This window comes from Spermophilus citellus (genome assembly GCF_964194105.1).
Source record: "Spermophilus citellus genome assembly, chromosome: 5".
Lineage (NCBI taxonomy): Eukaryota > Metazoa > Chordata > Mammalia > Rodentia > Sciuridae > Spermophilus > Spermophilus citellus.
The window spans coordinates 102,074,146-102,094,509 of record NC_138186.1 but is presented as its reverse complement, the minus strand read 5'-3'; the positions used below and the strand labels follow the sequence as shown (position 1 = coordinate 102,094,509).

The 20,364-nt window shown below is 31.0% G+C and overlaps 1 protein-coding gene across 6 annotated transcripts in view; it reads left to right on the top strand.

Moving 5' to 3' along the window:
- The window catches only part of EPHA7 (EPH receptor A7), a 168,702-nt gene that overhangs the window by 57,403 nt on the left and 90,935 nt on the right, over positions 1-20,364 (top strand). For all 6 annotated transcript variants that reach the window (XM_081294724.1, XM_081294723.1, XM_081294722.1 and 3 more), the window contains exons 4-5: positions 2,567-2,722; positions 3,550-3,885. In XM_081294724.1, the coding sequence (XP_081150850.1) occupies positions 2,567-2,722; positions 3,550-3,885 (492 nt within the window). The remainder of the gene's footprint in view (positions 1-2,566; positions 2,723-3,549; positions 3,886-20,364) is intronic.

Sequence of the window (20,364 nt, the reverse complement as noted above, 5' to 3'; positions counted from 1 at the left end):
TTTTAAATTAGTGGAAATGCATGGTAAAAGATAATAAAGATTCATTGAAAATTATTTTAAAGTTACAAAGCCCTTGATATCCATTAAATAAATGCTAAAATTTGGCTGATTCTATAGTGAATAGCTTATAGTTGTCAGTAGTCTTGTGTCTTAAATCCAATTTTAACATAGTCATGTGTAATTATTTGAAGAACTCAGGTTACTTTTTATTCACATTTGTATTCCCATCTGTTAAAAGGAGAAGAAAATTTAATGTAATTGGAAAATTGAGTGATAAAAGTTTCGTATTTCTCAACAGTAGTTATCACATATATGGAATATATATGCATATATGTGTGCATAGATATTTTTGAAATCATTTAAGTTAAACATTAAATGAACTCCCTAATTCATTGGGAAAATGGAGACTTGCCATTGCCTTTATTAAGAGGCTTTTATTGGTGATTCCATTGGAAAGCAGTAGTTTTCTTCATACTAATTGTGGAAACCTACCTAATAAATGTCAAATCATATTGTCATTGTGGTTCCCTGGTTCTCTGTTCCCTAACCTCCCTAAAAATTAAATAAATACACATATAGTCTAATAAAATACAAACACGGTGTATCTTTTCTTTTTTTCTCATTGTTTCTGTTCTGTGTCTCCTTTACTTCTCAGACCCTAAAATTTCAAACTTCAGGTTGTAAGTAAAGCATTACTTTCTCTGATTTTTGGCATAGGATCTTTGATCTTTGGCACAGGATCTTTAATCTTTGAATATAGATAATACATAAAATAAGATATGATGAATATTTAAAGAATAAAGATTTTTCATCTTGAGAAATTTAGCCAAATCCTTTGTCCCTTCCCTTAACCAGTCTCTAATGTGGCAAGATCCCATCTGTAGGTGTTATAGTTTTGTTATTGTATTTTTATAATTTATCTAATTATTTTCTCTTAGATTTACAGTAATCGCTACTGAGAATATGTGAAGAGGCATGATGCTTCTTCATCTAATTTGTTTTTTAATTGTTATCCATTTGTATGAATTTTTAGAAGCCAACAAAAGGTAATTAGCAAAATGGCTTCTGATCACAGCACTGGATTATGCATTTACAATGAAGTGGTGGTAGTTCTGCATATCTAAGTGTCCATGTATCTAAGAGCTATATATCTATGTTATCTATCACACTATAACTGATTTTAATTAAATTTCTCTAAGTTATATAACTTTGATCATGTAAAATAGTCTTCTTAGAGCATAAATAATGATTTTGAGCTCTCAGATATATTAGAATTATGTATTAATTATTCAACATGTAAGCAAAAGTAAAGAATGACTGACATTTTTTTTTCTGGAGATTATGCCATCTTATCTCATCTCAAAAAATTGATAGGATTTTTCCCACTTCCCACCCTATAAGAGTGAAAATGTAATTAATTTTCTGACTAATGCCCAAGTAAAGGACATTAAATAAACTTGCCAATAATAAGTTAAAATTTAAAACTGAGTTGTTAAAAAATATTCACTACCTCTTCTTTGTGGATATGATTTATTGTTTTATTACAATTGATGATCACAAATACTTAAATAGATAGTCATTTAATAAATATTAAGGGTATACTAAATTTATTTAATATATTCAATGTAGAATATCATCAATTAATAAAATAAAAAATAATGAAAAAATTCAACATGCTTATTTTTTAATTGAAGATAAACATAAATACATAATATGCAGGGATATGAAATCATACATGGATAGCTAATTTAATATCAGAATCTAAGTAAATATGAGCAGCTTCATTAGGAGGTGGCAGACATCAGTATCTCAGTTCACTGCTAAGAGCAGTTGCTGGGTCAATGTGACTGAACCCTTAACCTCTCTTAGCACAGGAGAGAAAAGGTTATTATATCTCTAGCGTGGATGACTTTCCATATTTCTGGTGGTTTAGCCATCTGCTATACATAGGATTTTGTTATCTTTTGTAACAAAAGCCACTCACATGTGGAAAGCACCCTGCTTGATAACTTGCATGGTTGAAATTATATCTCAAAGTTCTTGAGAAGTTGGATACAGATAGATCTGTCATATTTAGGTGAAAGATTTTACATCTTATTACTAATTTGTTAATTAATATTATACTAGTATTTTTAACGCAAGCCAAGTTAACACCTTAATAAGTTAATTTACAGCTACAGGAGACTAAGGAAACATAACTTTGAATGTGGTAGTATAGACTGACAGAATCAATTATTGCTGAAATCAAAGTTAAATTTGACTTAAATATCTGCAGTAAATATTCTAAGATTTTTTCTAAATAAATTAGGCTAGTGTTCAGTTTTGCACTGTAGACTTTGGACTATTGCCAAGTAAAGGTGCAAGTTTGGCTGTATCATTTTGTTTCCATTATTTTGTTTTAAGATGTATTATAACATGAAGCTATTGACATATACTAAAACATACCTTGAAAAACTTGTTTTTATAAAACAAATTTGATACTTTATTCTTGGCTAAATGTTTCTATTTTATTTAAACACTCTATTTACTCTTATGTTCCTATTTTCACTTTCTCTTGCTCACCCAGCCTGTGGCCGTGGGTTCTACAAATCTTCCTCACAAGATCTTCAGTGCTCTCGTTGCCCGACCCACAGTTCCTCTGATCGAGAAGGATCCTCCAGGTGTGAATGTGAAGATGGGTATTATAGGGCTCCATCTGATCCACCGTATGTTGCATGCACAAGTAAGTTCATGATGTGAAATTAACAAAGGGCTTTCAGAGCCCTTCCATTTAGTTGTGAAATGACTGAAAGCTATTGAATTTGTAAAAAAAAATTGTTAACTGTTCTTAAATATTCTGGAAACTTTTCATGAACTAAGTTAAGTAATATAAAATAGGTATATCATATCATTTTCCATGTAGTATTCATTTCTCCGAAATTAGGATATATTTTTATAACATTTTCACATGTACTTAATAGAAATCATAAAATTAAAAGTTCTTAGAGCCTTGAAGGGATATGAAATGTGATTAAAATTAATGTTTTCTGAATTAAAATCACATTGCTAAATAGAGCAAATCGCACATTGGTGTTTCTATTAAGAGTGTTTTAGAGGCCCAAATCCAAAGCCAGTCCTGCACATTACTATAAATTATTCCTGAGCACATTATGAATGAATAAATGTTTTTTTCTCTTATACGGTTAAAAGGAAAACTATTTTTGAACAACTGCACAACTGTTTTTCTAGGTGCCTTAACTGTTCTTTTTTTAATTGCTTGGAAGAAAAATAGCTAAAGACTGTGGCAAAAGTACAAAGACAGTTGTTATCCTGTTTTCATTTTGACATATTAAATGGAAAATAAATAAAGCCTCTTGCCAAGTGAATTCAAGGAGGCTTTTATATAGCTTCTCTAGTAAAGGTAGTGAAATGTTTATTGTGAAAGAAAGCATTTCAGCTAGTTTCCTCTTTGGTAATTGGGCCACTAGCTTAATAGTCCCACATAGATTTTGTTGTTCATTTTGATTTCTCTATTTTTGTTTATTCGTAATTTACTTTTGGTTTCTAAAGGGCCTCCATCTGCACCACAGAACCTCATTTTCAACATCAACCAAACCACAGTAAGTTTGGAATGGAGTCCTCCTGCAGACAATGGGGGAAGGAACGATGTCACCTACAGGATACTGTGTAAGCGATGCAGTTGGGAGCAGGGCGAATGTGTGCCCTGTGGGAGTAACATTGGGTACATGCCCCAGCAGACTGGATTAGAGGATAACTACGTCACTGTCATGGACCTGCTAGCCCATGCCAATTACACCTTTGAAGTGGAAGCTGTGAACGGAGTTTCTGACTTGAGCCGATCCCAGAGGCTCTTTGCTGCTGTTAGCATCACCACGGGTCAAGCAGGTATGTTTTGTGTTTGTCTTTATGGAATGAGCAATGTGTATGACTGTATAAATACGGTTTCTAGCTTGTATATTTACTTAACACTGCTTGATTTCTGAGCTGGTTGATTATTTACACCTTTAACGTTTTTCTCCTGTTGCCTATTAAGCCATTACTGTACTCATTAACATCTCCATAGATCTTGCCTGAGAAATAAAAGGGGATAAGTTGTAAACCAGTTGAGACTGCTATTAAATCAAACAACTTTTTTGAAAGCTCTAGAGAAAAGTGAAAATATTGGTCAAAATGAGGTATAGGGATGTTTCTCACATTTTTACCTTTCGTGAATGATACATGCTTATAATCATAATCTACATATAATTAGGAATAATGAAAAGAGTTGGCTTACTGTCTTACAAAATGTTAATAAGCCCTATTTTACTGCATAGAATATAATATGTATAATATATGACAAGTCTGCATTTAAATATTCATGAGGGGATTTTAAGTTCATCAGTAGACTTGTGATCATATGAATGTCCACAATATTGGAATAAGTACTTGGCAGATATATGGGTTTCAAAGAAATGGTAATGATAATTGTGAACTTGTAGCTTAGTATAAAATAGTTTTTATTTTTTTACTGGAATTTGAGGTGTTCTCCCTAGTCATCCTTTGTTATGGTTAAGCATTCTCAGGGAAATACACACTCGGAAGGAAGTTTCAGATTCAGGAGATTCCTAATCTTCAGAAAATCCTTATTACTTCAGCAAGTTTCAGAAATCAGCCTTTCTCAATCTTTGGAAAAATTCTTGTGGCCGAAGGATGAGGCTCTGTAGTAGATGTAGCCAAGTGTTGTCTTACTGTCTTGAGTGAAGTTGGACCTAGACTAGAGTAGGAGTTGTGTGGGCATCCTGGTTTGGCTTATCATGAGGTCTTCTTGGTATTTGGCTGTCAATCTTAAACCGACCAGTATTATCCAAATTCCTGGACAAGTACTAATCTAGTCTTCATTTCTATGCCAATTTTAACAAAATGTTGCCTCTTTAAATTACATCTGCAAAAAGAATACTGTATTTTCTCATGGACAGATGAGTGGGTTCTTATTCTAAAGGTTTCATTCTGACATTTATTTTAAAAGACTGTTTCACATCAGATCTCCAATGTAAGAGCAGAGATCAAAAATAGAAACTTAAGATTTTTAGTAACTCAACAAAGGAAATAGCTGAGGCTGAGTTAACTGACTTCTGAACTTATTCAGTTTGCCAATGGTATTTACATGGTTTTCTATTAAGATGCTTTTGTTAGTAGATATTTTCACCTGTGTTGCATTATATTGAAACTTGTCATCATAAATTTATAGTGAGTGGGTTGAAGCATTCTAGGTTTGTGACATTGACATTAGGGCTATGTTTTGGAAGCATTAATAGAAACTCTTGGGTATATTTAACTAGAATAACTTTGTTTCATTCCTATTAATACCAAGAAGTATTTTTTTTTATTTTTAAATATGACCCAAAGATATTAAACTGATACCACAAATAGAGTTTGTAAAATATTTTTCTTTGTTTTGAGTCTCTCTTCTTGCTCCTTAAGTGTCTGTTGCTTAATTTTTCAAGTTAATACAGCATGGGCTCAATAGGTCATAGATTTTCCCTAACTTCTCCTATCAAACATTTCACAACAGTAAGATAAAGTATCTTTGAGTGTTGATGCTTTGCAGAGTAGGAACAAACTTGGGTACAACTACATCACAGTGAATCCCATTATGCTGTATGATTAATATACACTTAGAAAAGAAAAGAGAAAAATTAGGTTTGGTAGTTTTGGACTTTTTTTTCCCTTTTGCTTTGCTACTTTTGGGGGATTAATTTAAACATGAAAAAAACTAGATTATGAAAATAACAGTACTGTAAATATAAAAAAATATTGAATCATGCACTTAAATGAGTGAATTTTGTGCTTCATGAGTTATAACTCAAAAAAAGAATAGGGAAACATGATAAACATAACAACTTTATAGAAAAGAAAAAAATATAAAAAAAGGTTAAAAATTAGGTGTGTACTTTTATTATGAAATATTAACTCATGATTGCCTAGTGTTTACTATCTCTCAAATGCTAAAACCCATGAATTTACACTCACTTTTTTGACTTTCAAAAAAGAAGCACATAAACAAGACAGTCTATGTGATAATTTTATCATAATTTTATTAGTATATTATGATTTTATATAATGATATTTTTAAAATTTTATAGAAAAAAAATGGCATACATTGTTGAATGTCATTCTATTCCATTTATATATTTCCTTCTAACACCAATATTTTTCTTCTTTTTAAAAGGAGGGATGATTTGGAATTTTGTCCAAGTTTGTGACTATCCAGAAAACCTTGAGATCCTCATTCTCCATGAAGCAAACAGCATCACTTAAACCTAGTTTATGCTGCCATTGCTTTGATTATGAATTTAAAACTGGATATTTGGTGATTCACTTCATAAGCAATCCACTGATGCCTAGTATAAAAAGGCTTATTAAGTGTATCTCCATGGGTCTGGAAAAAAATTAAGAGAAAGGATAGAAAATAATTGGCCAGTGCTTGAGAGATACTGTGTATACTTTTTTCTTTGGAACTACATTGAAGGAAGGAGAAATTGATTTTTGATTGGCCTATAAACAATAAGACTATTATCTGTCACCAATTATCTTAATCAATACTTTTAAGTTTAAGATGAGACTCATACAGAAGCATACTATGTGAATATTCATATTTATATAACTTTTATATTTATTTTTCTGGTACATAAGACTTACCGAATTTGCTGAAACATATTTTTTGATGTTGTTTTATTAGAAATTTTATTCTAATAATTAGAAATTATATTGATTATTAAGGTGGGTGTCACAGACATCAAGCCTATGTACATTGGAATTACTTATTACCTATGTAAATGAAGAGGAAATCATATGCATTTGATTTATGGCATTATGATCTTCATTCATTCTTACATTTGAAGGCAGTCTGAAGCAAATACATAAGAATAGTAAGGACTATTTAAATTGTTAAGGACTATTGACTGCTGCTTTTTATTTGTTTAGCCTTCCTTTTTTTGAGATAGACAGGTGCCTGCACTGATTTTGAACTCCTGGGTTTAAGTTGTCCTCCTCTTAAGAGAGTATCTGTGTATCCTCTTGAGTAGCTGAGATTATAGGTGCTTACCACTGCACCTGGCTGAATGCTATTTTTACAGACTAATTCAGACAACCATACTAAGTATTGAGTGTGTGAAACACCATCAGGGAATGCTGAGGACAAGAAAGCAAAGAACAGTCCTTCGTTGTGAGTCCATACTGCAGCAGACATGTGCTTACATACAAAAGTAATAATAGTACCTTTGACTATATGTAATACATATTGAGTGAAATACAGAAGCATTGAAGATAGGTTTCTTTCTATGGTTAAAGAGGAGTTACAGAAAAAGATGCCAGTTGATCTGGAGTTGCAGGATGGATATAGTTTTACCATATGAAGGACAGTAAGTCATACTCTAGACCATTAGGAGAAACACGCTGTTCGCCTAATTATGAGATTGTAAATTTGATTAAAAACCTTCCACAGACCAAGTGCTGTAGTGCACAAAAGGTTTGCGAAAGTATAAAGTTATTAAAAAAAGAGATCACCTGAAAATTATTACCTCTTTCTGTTATATTTTTGTTCATTCTAAAATTATTTAAGCAGTTCAACTTTTTTTTTTTAACATCATTAGTAAAGACGATGCAAAATTATACAATGTGATCTCTCCCCAAAGGAACTTAGGGGATTTTTAGTTATCTTCCACATCAGAAACTGTGTCATGTTTATATGTGTTACCACCATCTAGCTTAATTCTTTCCACATGCAAACTGTAAAAAGAATGTTGTGTAATTAAAACCAAAGGGAAATCTACTCATATACAAGAAAAATTAAATGATTATATAAGTGTGAAAGCATTGAGACAGTGTTCAAAAAGACATAGTTTGATGTTAGCTGACATAATCACATGATTTTAGACAAGTTACTTCTTTTGAACTTCAATTTTCTCCTGATATAAATGGCATAATAGTTTTTGACTCTGCATATTATAAAAGCTGTTTGTGACTCAGTAAACATTATAGTTATTAAAACAAAAATGGTGTGTGTGTATATATATACATATATATATAGTATTATAAAAATAATAATAGCAATAACAATTACTGTTTACTGCACACATACTATGTGCCTGATACTTTTTAAGTGTATACTTGAAAAGAGTGTCAAAATTGAGTCACCTAACTTCTAAGGCCTCATGTAGTCTCCTAGACAATCAAGAGGCATAAAGTAATATAAAACCCCTTGTCTTTCAGCCATAACAAATGGACAAATAATAATACAATACTAATTATATCATTATTCAATACAGAAGTCACTGCAAATTATTAAATAGCTGTGTAGAGTGTGTGCATATTCTATAATTTTTAATGGGATTAATAACTGCTAACATGCTCTGAAAGCTTTGAGAAGGAATTAGAATGAAAACTTAACACTCCCTGAAAAGGATCTGGATGGTTTCTCAAATATGGCTTTCCCAAAACCAAATATGTAGGTGAAAGGTGAAGTTCATTAAGGGGAACACTTGGGATCAACATAATCAGAACAAAAGGGAAGGAAACAAGACTAAGCAGAGGGCAAATCTAGCTGTGGTGTTGTCTCTTTGGAATCTGCAGCTCTCTCTATGTGGAACTCTCTACCTGTAATGAACTTTTAGGTCGTCCTGACTTGAAATAACCTCTTTGTTGTCCAGATCTAGGTTGAAGAATTTAATAGGAAGCACAAGGTGTTATTTTTATGATGAAAACCATTCTAAAGGGGCAAGGAAAGGAGGTCTGCTTTCTGGCAGGTGTCACAGCACTGGGGCAAAGAATTTCTTCTTTCCTCCAACAGGAAGAATGTGGCCACTATATCCCAATATCCATTATAGATAGTTAAATCATAAAATATAAGGGGGGGCAAGTTTCAGGAAAGAGAGGCAATTATATATGCTGGGTGAAATGAAAAGATTTAGTGGGGGAGTTTATTTTTAGGCAATCAAACCTTTCTGAGAGATACTAGGGGAAAGCTGGATGCTTCGGAATAGGCAAATACATAAATTGATCTGTTTCAATTTTAACTTTTGCATATCTTCCACATTACCTTTGATGTAGTGTTTATAGTAGTTTGTTTTAAAAATGATCTGTGTAGATTTAATTTCTGGACATATTATGGAAATATGAGATAGCATCAGAAAATCTTCTACTATGGTATAGACATTCTAATTCTCTTCAGAGATCTATTGTCTCTCTAGGAGGAAAAAAAACTTTTTTCATTCCCTTTTTAGCAATTTTGTTGTGTATGAATGAATGGTTTATATGGCACTCACTCATTATATTAAATTTTGGAGTAAATTTGTGAAGTTAAGACAAATTCTGATACCATTTTACAGATTAAGAGTTGAGGTCAGGCTGGGATTGTAGCTCAGTGGCAGAGTACTTGCCTACCATGTATGAGACACTGGGTTCCATCCTCAGCATCACATAAAAATAAACAAAATAAAGGCAAAAAAGAAAAAAAAGAGTTGAGGTGAGAGTGTGTGACTTTATAAGGGACACATAGTTAATCATATAGTGGTAATCCAGATTGTTGCAATCAAGTCCTCTGCTTAATTTGGATGTATTAAAAGTATTTATGTAAATATATCAGAGACTACTATCTTAAATAATTTAGCTCTATAATCTATTACATAGGAATTTGCAAATTGATTCAGTCATCAGGAATAAGAACTACTAAGTGAAAAGAGAGCCTCCTATGAAATATTATATTCTCAGGATATTAATAACAAATATAATTTCTGGGGGATAGGATGGGTAAACACAGTATTTTACATTTGCTTACAATTTTATTGCACTTCTAGAAACTTTAAAAATAGTCCTGCACATTTTAATTTGAATAATTTCCTTTATGCTTTTCAGTGCCCAGATCTGATTTCTCAGTTAAAATAAAGATTTATTTCAATGTTTCTTTTTCTTTGATTTGTGATGTTTATAAAATGTTCCAAATGAAATATAACCAGACAGTCATATGATATAACTTTATACAAAAGCAAAATTATACCCCAAAATACAGTAACAAAGTCATCTCCTTTATTTGTCAGAAATAGCTTCATTCACATGAATTAATGAGTCAACTGTGACTATTTTTCTCATAAATTAACCCAGATCATCTCTTTTCAATGATTTAAAGGGGACACACACAGTTATGTGTCATTTAAATGAAATGAATTGATTCCATTTCAGTTTGTATATTTTAATATTTCTTGGGTATTTATAAGCTTGATTTATTTTTTGGAAATATTATATTAAGAAAATCTATTTTCTTCTTTGAGGGAATTTACTGATTATATAAAGTAATATATAGCATGAGAATGTTGCTTAGTGGCAGAATATTTGCCCAGCATCCATGAGGTCTTGATTTGAAACCCAGCACCAAAAAACAAAACAACAAAAAAGACTAAATAAATAAATAAATTTTATATTAAAGTCAGCACTATTCACGGCGTGAAGCAGATATAATTACTTTAGGTTAAAAATGATACACACACACTCACATATGCACCTTATAGAAACAGTATATCTGTTACCCAAGCATACATATAAGCATACCTGTGCCATCTGCAGCAGAAAAATCAGATAAACTGATGATATGGCAAAAGCCTACAGTCCACCCTTGGGAAACTGAGGAAACAGACAACACTTGAGCCCAGAAGTTTGAAACCAGAATGAGAAACATAGTGAGAAACATCTTTAAAGAAAGAAAAGAAAAAGTAAGATAAATTGAATATGATTCCTGTAAACTGTTCAGAACATCCAGTTCTATATTTATAGTCATGTTTTAACCCTAAGGTCTCTGAAAGATCAGGATTTAGTCTTGTTAATTTATGCCACTGGCCACAATATTTTAGTAATTCTTATATTTTGATTAACAAAGTAGAGTCTTAGACTTATGAAATTTAATTCTTAAGTATAGAAATATTATTGTGGCACTACTAATTTAAATATATATATATAGATGCATTTATATTTTTTCTTTAGTGACTATTAGTAATTAAAACATATATATGTAAAGAAAGATCTTTAGATAATACTTCAATAGAATTTAAGTAGCGGAAATAGAACCATCATGACATAAATATAAATAACTATTACCTAGTAAATGCGTGGTTCATCCTCACTACATATGTAAAATTCCATCTGCATAGACATCCTATACTTATAATGCAAGTTTGGAAGAAAATTATTTTTTGTGCTATATGTTCCTAGAGTAACTATCATGTATATTTATAGCATTAATTTTATTATCGGTTATAAATTTTTTTCTTCCCTCTTAAACATTACTTCCTAAGAATATAGCAGTATCTTTCATCTTATTCTCTATCTTAGATCTATAACATATTGAGTCCAGGGTAGGTACTTTGGTCAATATTTGTTCAAAGAATATATAAATTCTTTGTATAATTAAATTTGTATAATTAAATTATAAAGTGTTATTTAAACTATGCAATGAATATATAAGATAATACTTTCAAATATAGAAATTTTGTGAATTGATTCTTGAAACTACATATATATACATATATATATTTATATATATATATATATATTTAAAATATTAAACTGATGTTTTACTCATAGCTAGGTGTTTAAGAAAAAAAATTGAAATAAAGAATAAAGTGATCTGATTATAGAATATTGAAAACAAATAAACTTTGTGAAAATTTTATGATTATCCATATTTTCAAAATTTGCTGCAGATATAACCAGTTTCAATCTTAAACATGAAGAAAGGCCAATATTGGAGAGTCTTTTGATAGTGCCCAGGACATATGGTGCCAGCTTTTTATACATCATTTTAATATCTTGGTAGTTTTTGTAATTTGGCATAGTTGTAGTTTTAATATATTTCTAGTTTTTGTAGTTGTGCGGCAGGTTGAGTCTATGGCACATATTTGTGCTGTGATCCTTCTCAATTAAAATTCATATAAGGAAATGTCTCTAAGCAAACCGTGTTTTTACCTTTACATCTTCATCTTCCCATCCCAACTCCAGATTCCTGAGTCTTTGTATCTTTATGAGATCTCAAATATACACTTTTCTGTTAATGTAAATATTTGTATTATACTATTTATAGTTATATTGGGGCTAGAGTAACAAGTGAATCTATGTGTTGTTCAATGTCCTTTTAGACATTTGAAAGAAACCTATTGGATGTTTTAAGTAGCCTCTCACATTCTCAATTAATACCTCTATATATTTTCTTAAAATTATTTGCTCTCAGAATTGCTACTTTGTGAATAATTATGTTTAAGTATCTGGGAAACAAGGGCTAATTTGCAGTAACCCAGGTATATTGCTATGGATGTAATTGTGTCTGACAAAAATCCAAATGTTGAAGATTTAACCCCCAATGTGACCATAGTTGGACATTGGATCTATACGTCAGTAATTAAACTTAAATGAGAACATTGCATGAGGCACTGATCTGATAGTGTTAGTGACCTGATATGATGATACACCAGAGTGCTGTGCTCTCATCATTTATCTCAGGTCTCCCACATACCCTGAGGAAAGGCTATATGAGCACACAGCCAGAAAACAGCTATCTATTAGCCAAGAAGAGAGGCCTCACCAAAAATGAACACTGTTGGACCTAGTTTGGGAGCTTCTAGCCTCCAGAACTGTAAGAAAATAAAAATTTTAAGGCAACCTGTGATACTTTGTTATAGAAACTTACCAAAGTAATACAACTATTTATCCTTGAAAAATATTGAATTCCATTATTTTATGTTGAAGGTAAGAATTTTCAATATGCCTGAGATTAACTAAGGCATATAAACTGTTTTACATAGGATAAGGAGGGAGAGCTGTATAAATTTTATGTATATCTGTGATTTTTCTTCCTTAAAAACTACTGAAGTTGCTTAGTACCCTGCACAGGAATAACCAATATCAACGTTCTGTTTTCAATATCCAAGATAGGTTTTTGTTTAATAGAATTTATTTATTATGTTGTAAATTATAGAAGATGCTGCATGGATTGTAGCAGAATATGCAATACAAAATTAATTATGCATTTTTGTCTCAGAATTTTCAAGCTTGAACAAGTTTGTCATATTCTTGGCAATTTTAATCTAGTAATGTGTACATATTTCTTAATAAGTCCTGTTTTTAAGATTTTCCTGTGTAAAAGTTTCTAGCTCTGTATTTTTGAGACTTATAAATAACTTGCTAAATTTAAGCTTCCTCTTTCAAAAAAATTCCAGGATCATTACACTGGAATAGTTCATAATGATGGAATTATATAAAATAATTCTTCTAACATGTGTTGCCTTTAATAGAAGATCCTTCCTTTTGATACTGTGAATTTATTGGACAGAGTTTATAATAAAGTGAAATGCATTCACTAAAGTAATATTTATAGAGAAATAATCAATTTATTTTAAAACAAAGTTTAAGTGAGATACAAAAATTCTGTATTAACTAAAATGCAGCTGCCTAAACCACCCACTCTTTACTTTTGTGGGAGAAAAAAAAAAATCAAGTTCATAGCAGAGACTTTAATACAATATGTGAATCTTTTCAGGTTACAGTTTTTGTTCTATGTATTGAATCCATTCTCCTTTTCTGAAGATACTAAGCTATTATGAATAATAAAAATAACAAGTAGTTTATATAATAGGATTACTATGCAAAATCTACAATTAATATTTGTAAAAGGTTTCCAGTATGAGTTTAATCAAGTTGTAGTTTTTGCTTAGTCTTTCTTTGACTAAAACCAGTTACTAGTCCTGCTGTATGACTAGGTTTTGATCCATTAGAAGTGAATTAGTTATTATGTAGCAAGCCATCACGCCCAAAAGCAGTACCATTGTGGAGACAAAAATACAGTTTCAGAAAAATTACATTTAAGACCAAGAAATCAAAAAGCTGCATTTCAGAGAATGAAAAGCCAGTGGATATTAATTTCATACATCATTTATGTATAGACAAATATACATAATGTGAATCAGTAATGATGATGATAATAATAAAAACTTGGGCACATAAATTTGAAGTACATGAGTTTTCCTGCAGTCCCAATTCCTAGGCACTGCTAACCTAAACTATACACACCATTTTAAACCTTGAATCAGCTGAGGAACATTGCCTTGAGAAAAGAAGGAGATAATCTTTAAATTGGTAAGCATTTAGTTGTTCTGTTTTCAGTACCAGTGTACTGAATGAGAGAGTAAGTGTTGATTATTTATTCCTTGCTTTGTTGGTGATGAATTGAGGCAAATTTGATTCAGACAAGCAATCCTGTGGAATGATGCAGAACCATCCAAAGAAAACATCTGTACTAATCCACCAATGCAGCAAATTAGAGCTACAAGGAAAAGACATTGATCCACGAGGATCGTTAACAGTTTTAACCAACTGATCCAAGTAATAGGGTAAAGGAGAGAACACTATCAAGATCCTGCTTTTCATATCTGTGGATTACAACTGCAAAGCCTTACTGTGACTTTTTTCAATTTCAAATCATTTTTATGACTTTGGTTCCCTTTGCACTATTTGAAGGAAAGAACAAGGATCAATTAAGAGGTAAAGAGTGAGAGAAAAATTATCCAAATTATCTGCACTTAATTTACAAAGAGGTCAATCACAAAGGGAGAGATAATTGCTGTAACCCAACAAAATTAATCGGGAACAAGTCAGAGTGGATGATATATGTCCTGTAACAAAGTACATGGCAGAGATGTACATACAGACCTGGAGCTGTTTGCCTTAAGACACAGTGGCTACAGAGGAGATTTGTGAAGAACAATTAGCATAGCTTTAAAGTATGTGGTTCTTAATTATCCATAGAATGTTGACATCAGATAATTAGTGTCCCAATTTTTTAATAATATTTGGTCATTAACTTTAGCTTATAGAAAGAGGCAAATCATAGAGCATAGCATTCATATTGGCAATTGTGTATGATAATAAAAATAAACATACTGGGTGAGCCATGTCTCTATTGTATTAATCCAATATTGCTGATACACTTAAATTCAATGCCCATAATTCTAATTATGTCAGTTCATACCATAAGTGACCTATTTGATCTATTTTATTTAGTGTATAGACATGTAGGTAGACAGTAATATTTATATTTGACAGAAAGGTTTTGAGAAAACCATCTGTTAGGAGAGAGAAGAATACCAACAGCACATGATGAAGACCAAAATGAAATGGAGAGAATACATGTTGGATAGGAGAGATGTCACATTCACCAAAGCAGGAAAGTTTTCTGAGTCAGTTAATCAGAAAATCAATTATTAAAGGCTGTTGCTAGAATGAGGATAGGAAAAGAATATGCTGGATTTAAAATTTAGAGCCATGAGAAAGAGGTTAGCTAGAGAACCTGAGACAGAAAATATCATAATAAAAATCCCATACTTGGAGACAAAGCCTGCTGTGGCATATGTGGTTTTAGTACTCAAAGTTGGCTGAAGTGAACTGTAGTGGATTACTCTTTATGCTGATCTCATACAACATTTATCAAACTGGTAAAGACTGTAAGGCTGAGAGTGAGTCTAAATTTTGTTTGGAAAAATTACTGCCTTTGTTCTTTTCTAATACATTATCATAACCTTGTTTTCTCCTTGTTTCGACATCTCATCCTATTTTCTCACATGCCTGACATCACCAAGAACCCAAATTTAGCCTCACATAAATTTCATTGTTGAAATCCTGATAATCTCAGAATAGAGGTCATAACAAAAGGACAGATGTTAATTGTATAATGCTAAACTATGCATTTATAACATTTCTCCTATATTAATTATCATTTAACATTAAATACTGTAAAATCAACGTATCTCATAGACTAAGTTTGTTATGACACTGTATGTATAGATATAAACTATATTTATATAGTTTCTATTATATTTTTTAATTTTATGTTCATGACTTTTCCTGGTTTCTCTTTTTCTTTCTCCCAAATATTTTAAATTATGCCGCATGCTATATGCTTACCTATTTTTTTAAAGTAGAATTAAGTTAGGGAGGTTATATAGTGGTAGCATGCTTACTTTGCATGTGTGAGGACCTGAGCCTAATCTCTAGCACCAAACACACACACACACACACACACACACACACACACACACACACACACGTGGGAGAATCACCTAAATGTTTGGAAACTATATTCTTGCTGTTTTCAGTATTTGTTAATACCAATATATTCTCTTGTATCTTTAAGAGTTAAATAAACAACAGAAATCAATGTTGCTATTTCAGCAAACCCTGGATATTAATATAATTTGTAAATCACTTCTGGTGCACCTGCTGCATTAAATGCTGGTATTAGGTTTGGAAGGACACTAATACCTCCTTTAAACTGCTGTCTGACTACTTTGATGTTTCATTATTTCTTCAATCCAGGGTTGAAATGGATGAATGAATTGTAATTATAGTATCCTGGTGACTCTCTTTCAGACCATTTTTTCTGGACAAGCATCAGCTAATCTGACAAATCATGAGCAGTTTACTGTATAGTTTGGTTGGGATTAAGTTACTAACTGGAACCTGCAGGAATTTAAGACTGGTGTTCCCAATAAAATGCATGGGACGTCTGCTATGCCTGTTTTCACTTTTGATCTGTAACCTCTTAGGAATGGATAACTATAAGCAGATACTTATTTGTCATGTGTGTTTTTATACACTTACCTATAGCATTTCTAACACAAACTCAGTATATCAAATTTACATGTTTAAAAACTGTAGTGTATGTTTACCCATGATTTTTTTTGACTTCTGAAATTACCAGCATGTGAAAAGAACTATATAAAATGTATTTTTATTTAAGTTTTAGATATTTTCTTATTAGAATTATGTTAAAGCATTTGTAATTTGGTTTTCAATTGCTGATAGGCAATGGCGCATAACAGGTTTTCCTACTATGATTATTTTTTGAAATTTGAAATATTTTGTTATATGGGGATAGATGGATTGTTGACAATACTTAAATTTGAATGTTGTTCTTTTTCAACTTTAAATAAGAATTATACATTTTTAGGAAAGTTACTGAATGATTTGAGTTTTTATAATGAATCAATCTTCAAGTTTGCCAAATAGCAAAAATTTTTCAGCCTTTATGTTCAAGTTATTATGATCTTTTTTAACAGCAGTTGTCTTTTTTATGAAAACCTTATGCCATCTACCAGATCAAATGGGTCTCATGCTCAACATTAAATTTGTTCGTGTAGACAAGAAAACTGTTATGAGTGTTCTTTATAGAAGACAGTAAAAGTCAGATGTGTTCGTTCGTTAGAGCAGGAAAGTGAGTAAGCATGTAAAGCCATATTTTCCAATAACTATCATTTAATTGGACATTTTGTTTTATCTATCTGCTCTTAGGTGTATAATAAACATATCCAAGAAAACTCAATGTAGAAATTAGATTTAGCATCCCTCTGGGTAGCTGAAATTACCCTGCCATTGTTATAAAACATGGTTTTTTATTGTTCTTAGACTGTAAATAAATGTATTGACAGTAAAGAATTAACAACACATCCAGGAAGACTTTATTTAATAATGATGATGTAAAATACTTCTTGTGCCATTCGATTTATCTAATTTATAACTCCGTTTGATTGCCACAGCATGCCTTTCATCTGTAAGAATTGTCCCCTGGGGACCAGTCAACTTATTAATTCATCACTTGCCTTCTTTTATGGTTGCAATCCCCATTATACTATGAGCAGAGTGATTCTCTGTTCTGAAAGCTGCTAGTCAACTGGTTCCAGTCCCATTGACCTTTTGTGTGTAACCATGATCCTAATGGGTTTGCTATTGGCTTCTTTTTCTAATAGGCTACATTACAGTCTACCTTTTTGTCTTAAGGTATCTTGATGAGGATAGGCCAGTAAGAGTGAATTCCACACCCCAATTACAGAGCTTTAAAAAGAGGAAAGACTGCTTCAAGTTAACCTGTAGGCTTTTCTTAAAATGCCTTTTGATTTATCTGTCACTTGATCCATCAGCAATGAATAATTTTCATGGAAGGTGCACTTTAATTACATTCCCATTTGACTTGCATTATCAACCCCTATCTAGGTAATTAATCTCACCAAGTATCCAATTTCGGCCTTTATTGCTGGCAGGCAAGCCTCCTGAATTATGTGTGCTTGAATGGGTCTTGGGTCTTTCACATCAAGCAGACCCTGAAAGAGATCTGGGGCCTCCCAATCCTTGAACTGTGCCTTAGATTTTTTTTCTTATATATTATGAGTAAATTTTATGTAGGATCACAAGTGTACTTCATAACCAAAGAAACTTTTAATTTTTGTAATCATGATAAAACTGCATCACCCTTCACTTCTTGTTGTAGCAAATCTGTATGTCATTTAGTATGTGAGGGATGTATGTTAACTTACAAAGTGCAAGTCTGTTGTTTTAAGATTTTCAAAATTACCCTTTAAACTTTCCCATTCTTTTAGTTCAGGTTTTAAGATTTATAAGAATTGATGTGACTATTTGGGTTGAAGTCGGTTAGATCAAAATTAGAAGCACTTAAATTATTTTCTCCTTTATATTTAGTCATATACTCTGTCTTCTACAACTTCCTTCATTCTAAGTTAACACCTTTTTTCCTATCTTGGGATTTTGATAATTTCATTTCTTTATTTCCTGCACAGATTAATGTATAAGATCAATAATCTTAATGTGGTTTGGTTATACACATACAATAAGTCTGAAATATATAATTTACCTTTCTGTTATGGTTTTGTTTTGTAATCTGTACAAAACAAGCATAAGTAATTTACATTTTCATCATTGGAAATTAAAATTATAAAATAAATAGAGTTCGACTTCTCTATTCTGAGGACATTTCAGAAACATGAAGAATTTCTTGAAATCAAATTGAAATATAGAATAAACAGGTTGCCTGTCTATATGAAAGTGATCTAAACATACAACATTATTTTAAAGCTTGATCATCTGATTTGTAGAAAAGACAGGCCAGTTATTATTAGGCTAACTAGGTTATAATGCCTATTACTATGTACAGTAAAATATTTTTGGAAAAATTTATATGATGATATGAAAAGCATAAGCAATTTTCTATTATCCCTTCTCTTCAGATACTCTGTCTCTTCCTATAGTTCTTTCATATCTCATGAGCTCCTGCTTGTATCTTCAGATTATGATTGCATTTATAAGTATTTAACCATCAAAGCAGACTCTACACAGCAAAATCTAACTTTATTTTTTTAATTTCTTAATGTTTAACTTTAAATTGACCTTTACTGTTTTTATGAAAATAACTGAACACATTTTAAAGTTACATGTAAATGTAGATTACTAAAATATTTAACACCAATAAAAAATCACATAGTATTTTTTATTTTGAAAGTTAATAAATGTTCATTTTTTTACATAGGTTTAATTGCAAAACTATATAGGAACATTTTACTACCCATAATGTTTCTAGAATCAAGATGTGATAATATAATATTACTTGTATTAAATAAGTTCATATTAATTGTTTACAAACTACATGATATTTTAAATTAGAATTGAAATGGGCCAGCAAGATTCATTATTGAATAGTGGACTATTGTTAATTCATCTGTAAAGCATATATGCAAAAGAATAGATACACATGCAAACAGATACAAATTCAGATATTATTTATCATATTGTAAAATGTGAATTCTTATTATACTTTTAATAATTTTTTCTCTATAAATATATTATTAACATATACTTCCTCCAATACTAATTAGGCATATGTGCCAAATGAAAATCTCAGGTTTTTAAATTTCTGTGTCTGTTAAATTTCTTTTGGAGCTGCTTAATTATGAAAGTTTGTGTTTTTTCAGTATTTGTTATTGTTCCATTTAACATAATTTTAAATTAGAATTTTAAAATATAGTTAATTTAATGTTTAGAAATGAAGGAATTGAAGCTAAAATAAGAGAGACATCATCATACAGTGAATCAATCCAGTCTAGCTTAAATTTAGGGAATGCTTGATATACAGAAACATTCTGCTTGAATTATTTTGCTTTTCTTCTATATATTCTTTGGACATCATTATTTTTTTAAACATATCAACATGGAAAAAACATGCTGCTTGGCCTATTTAATGTAGTCAATATGTATGCTGAACTGAGCAGATTATTTTCCTACAGCAAAATAAAGTCAGTTTTTTGGAATAGTGTATCTAGAGAACAAGAGACCTAAAATATATACAGACTCTTTATGCACTGAATGTTGTCTTTTATCTCTCTAGAAGTTGAGAAATAAATCACATGACAAAAAATTGGTTCCTTATGGTACTATATATGAAGATATATATATATATATATATATATATATATATATATATATATATAATTTAACATGTATTTG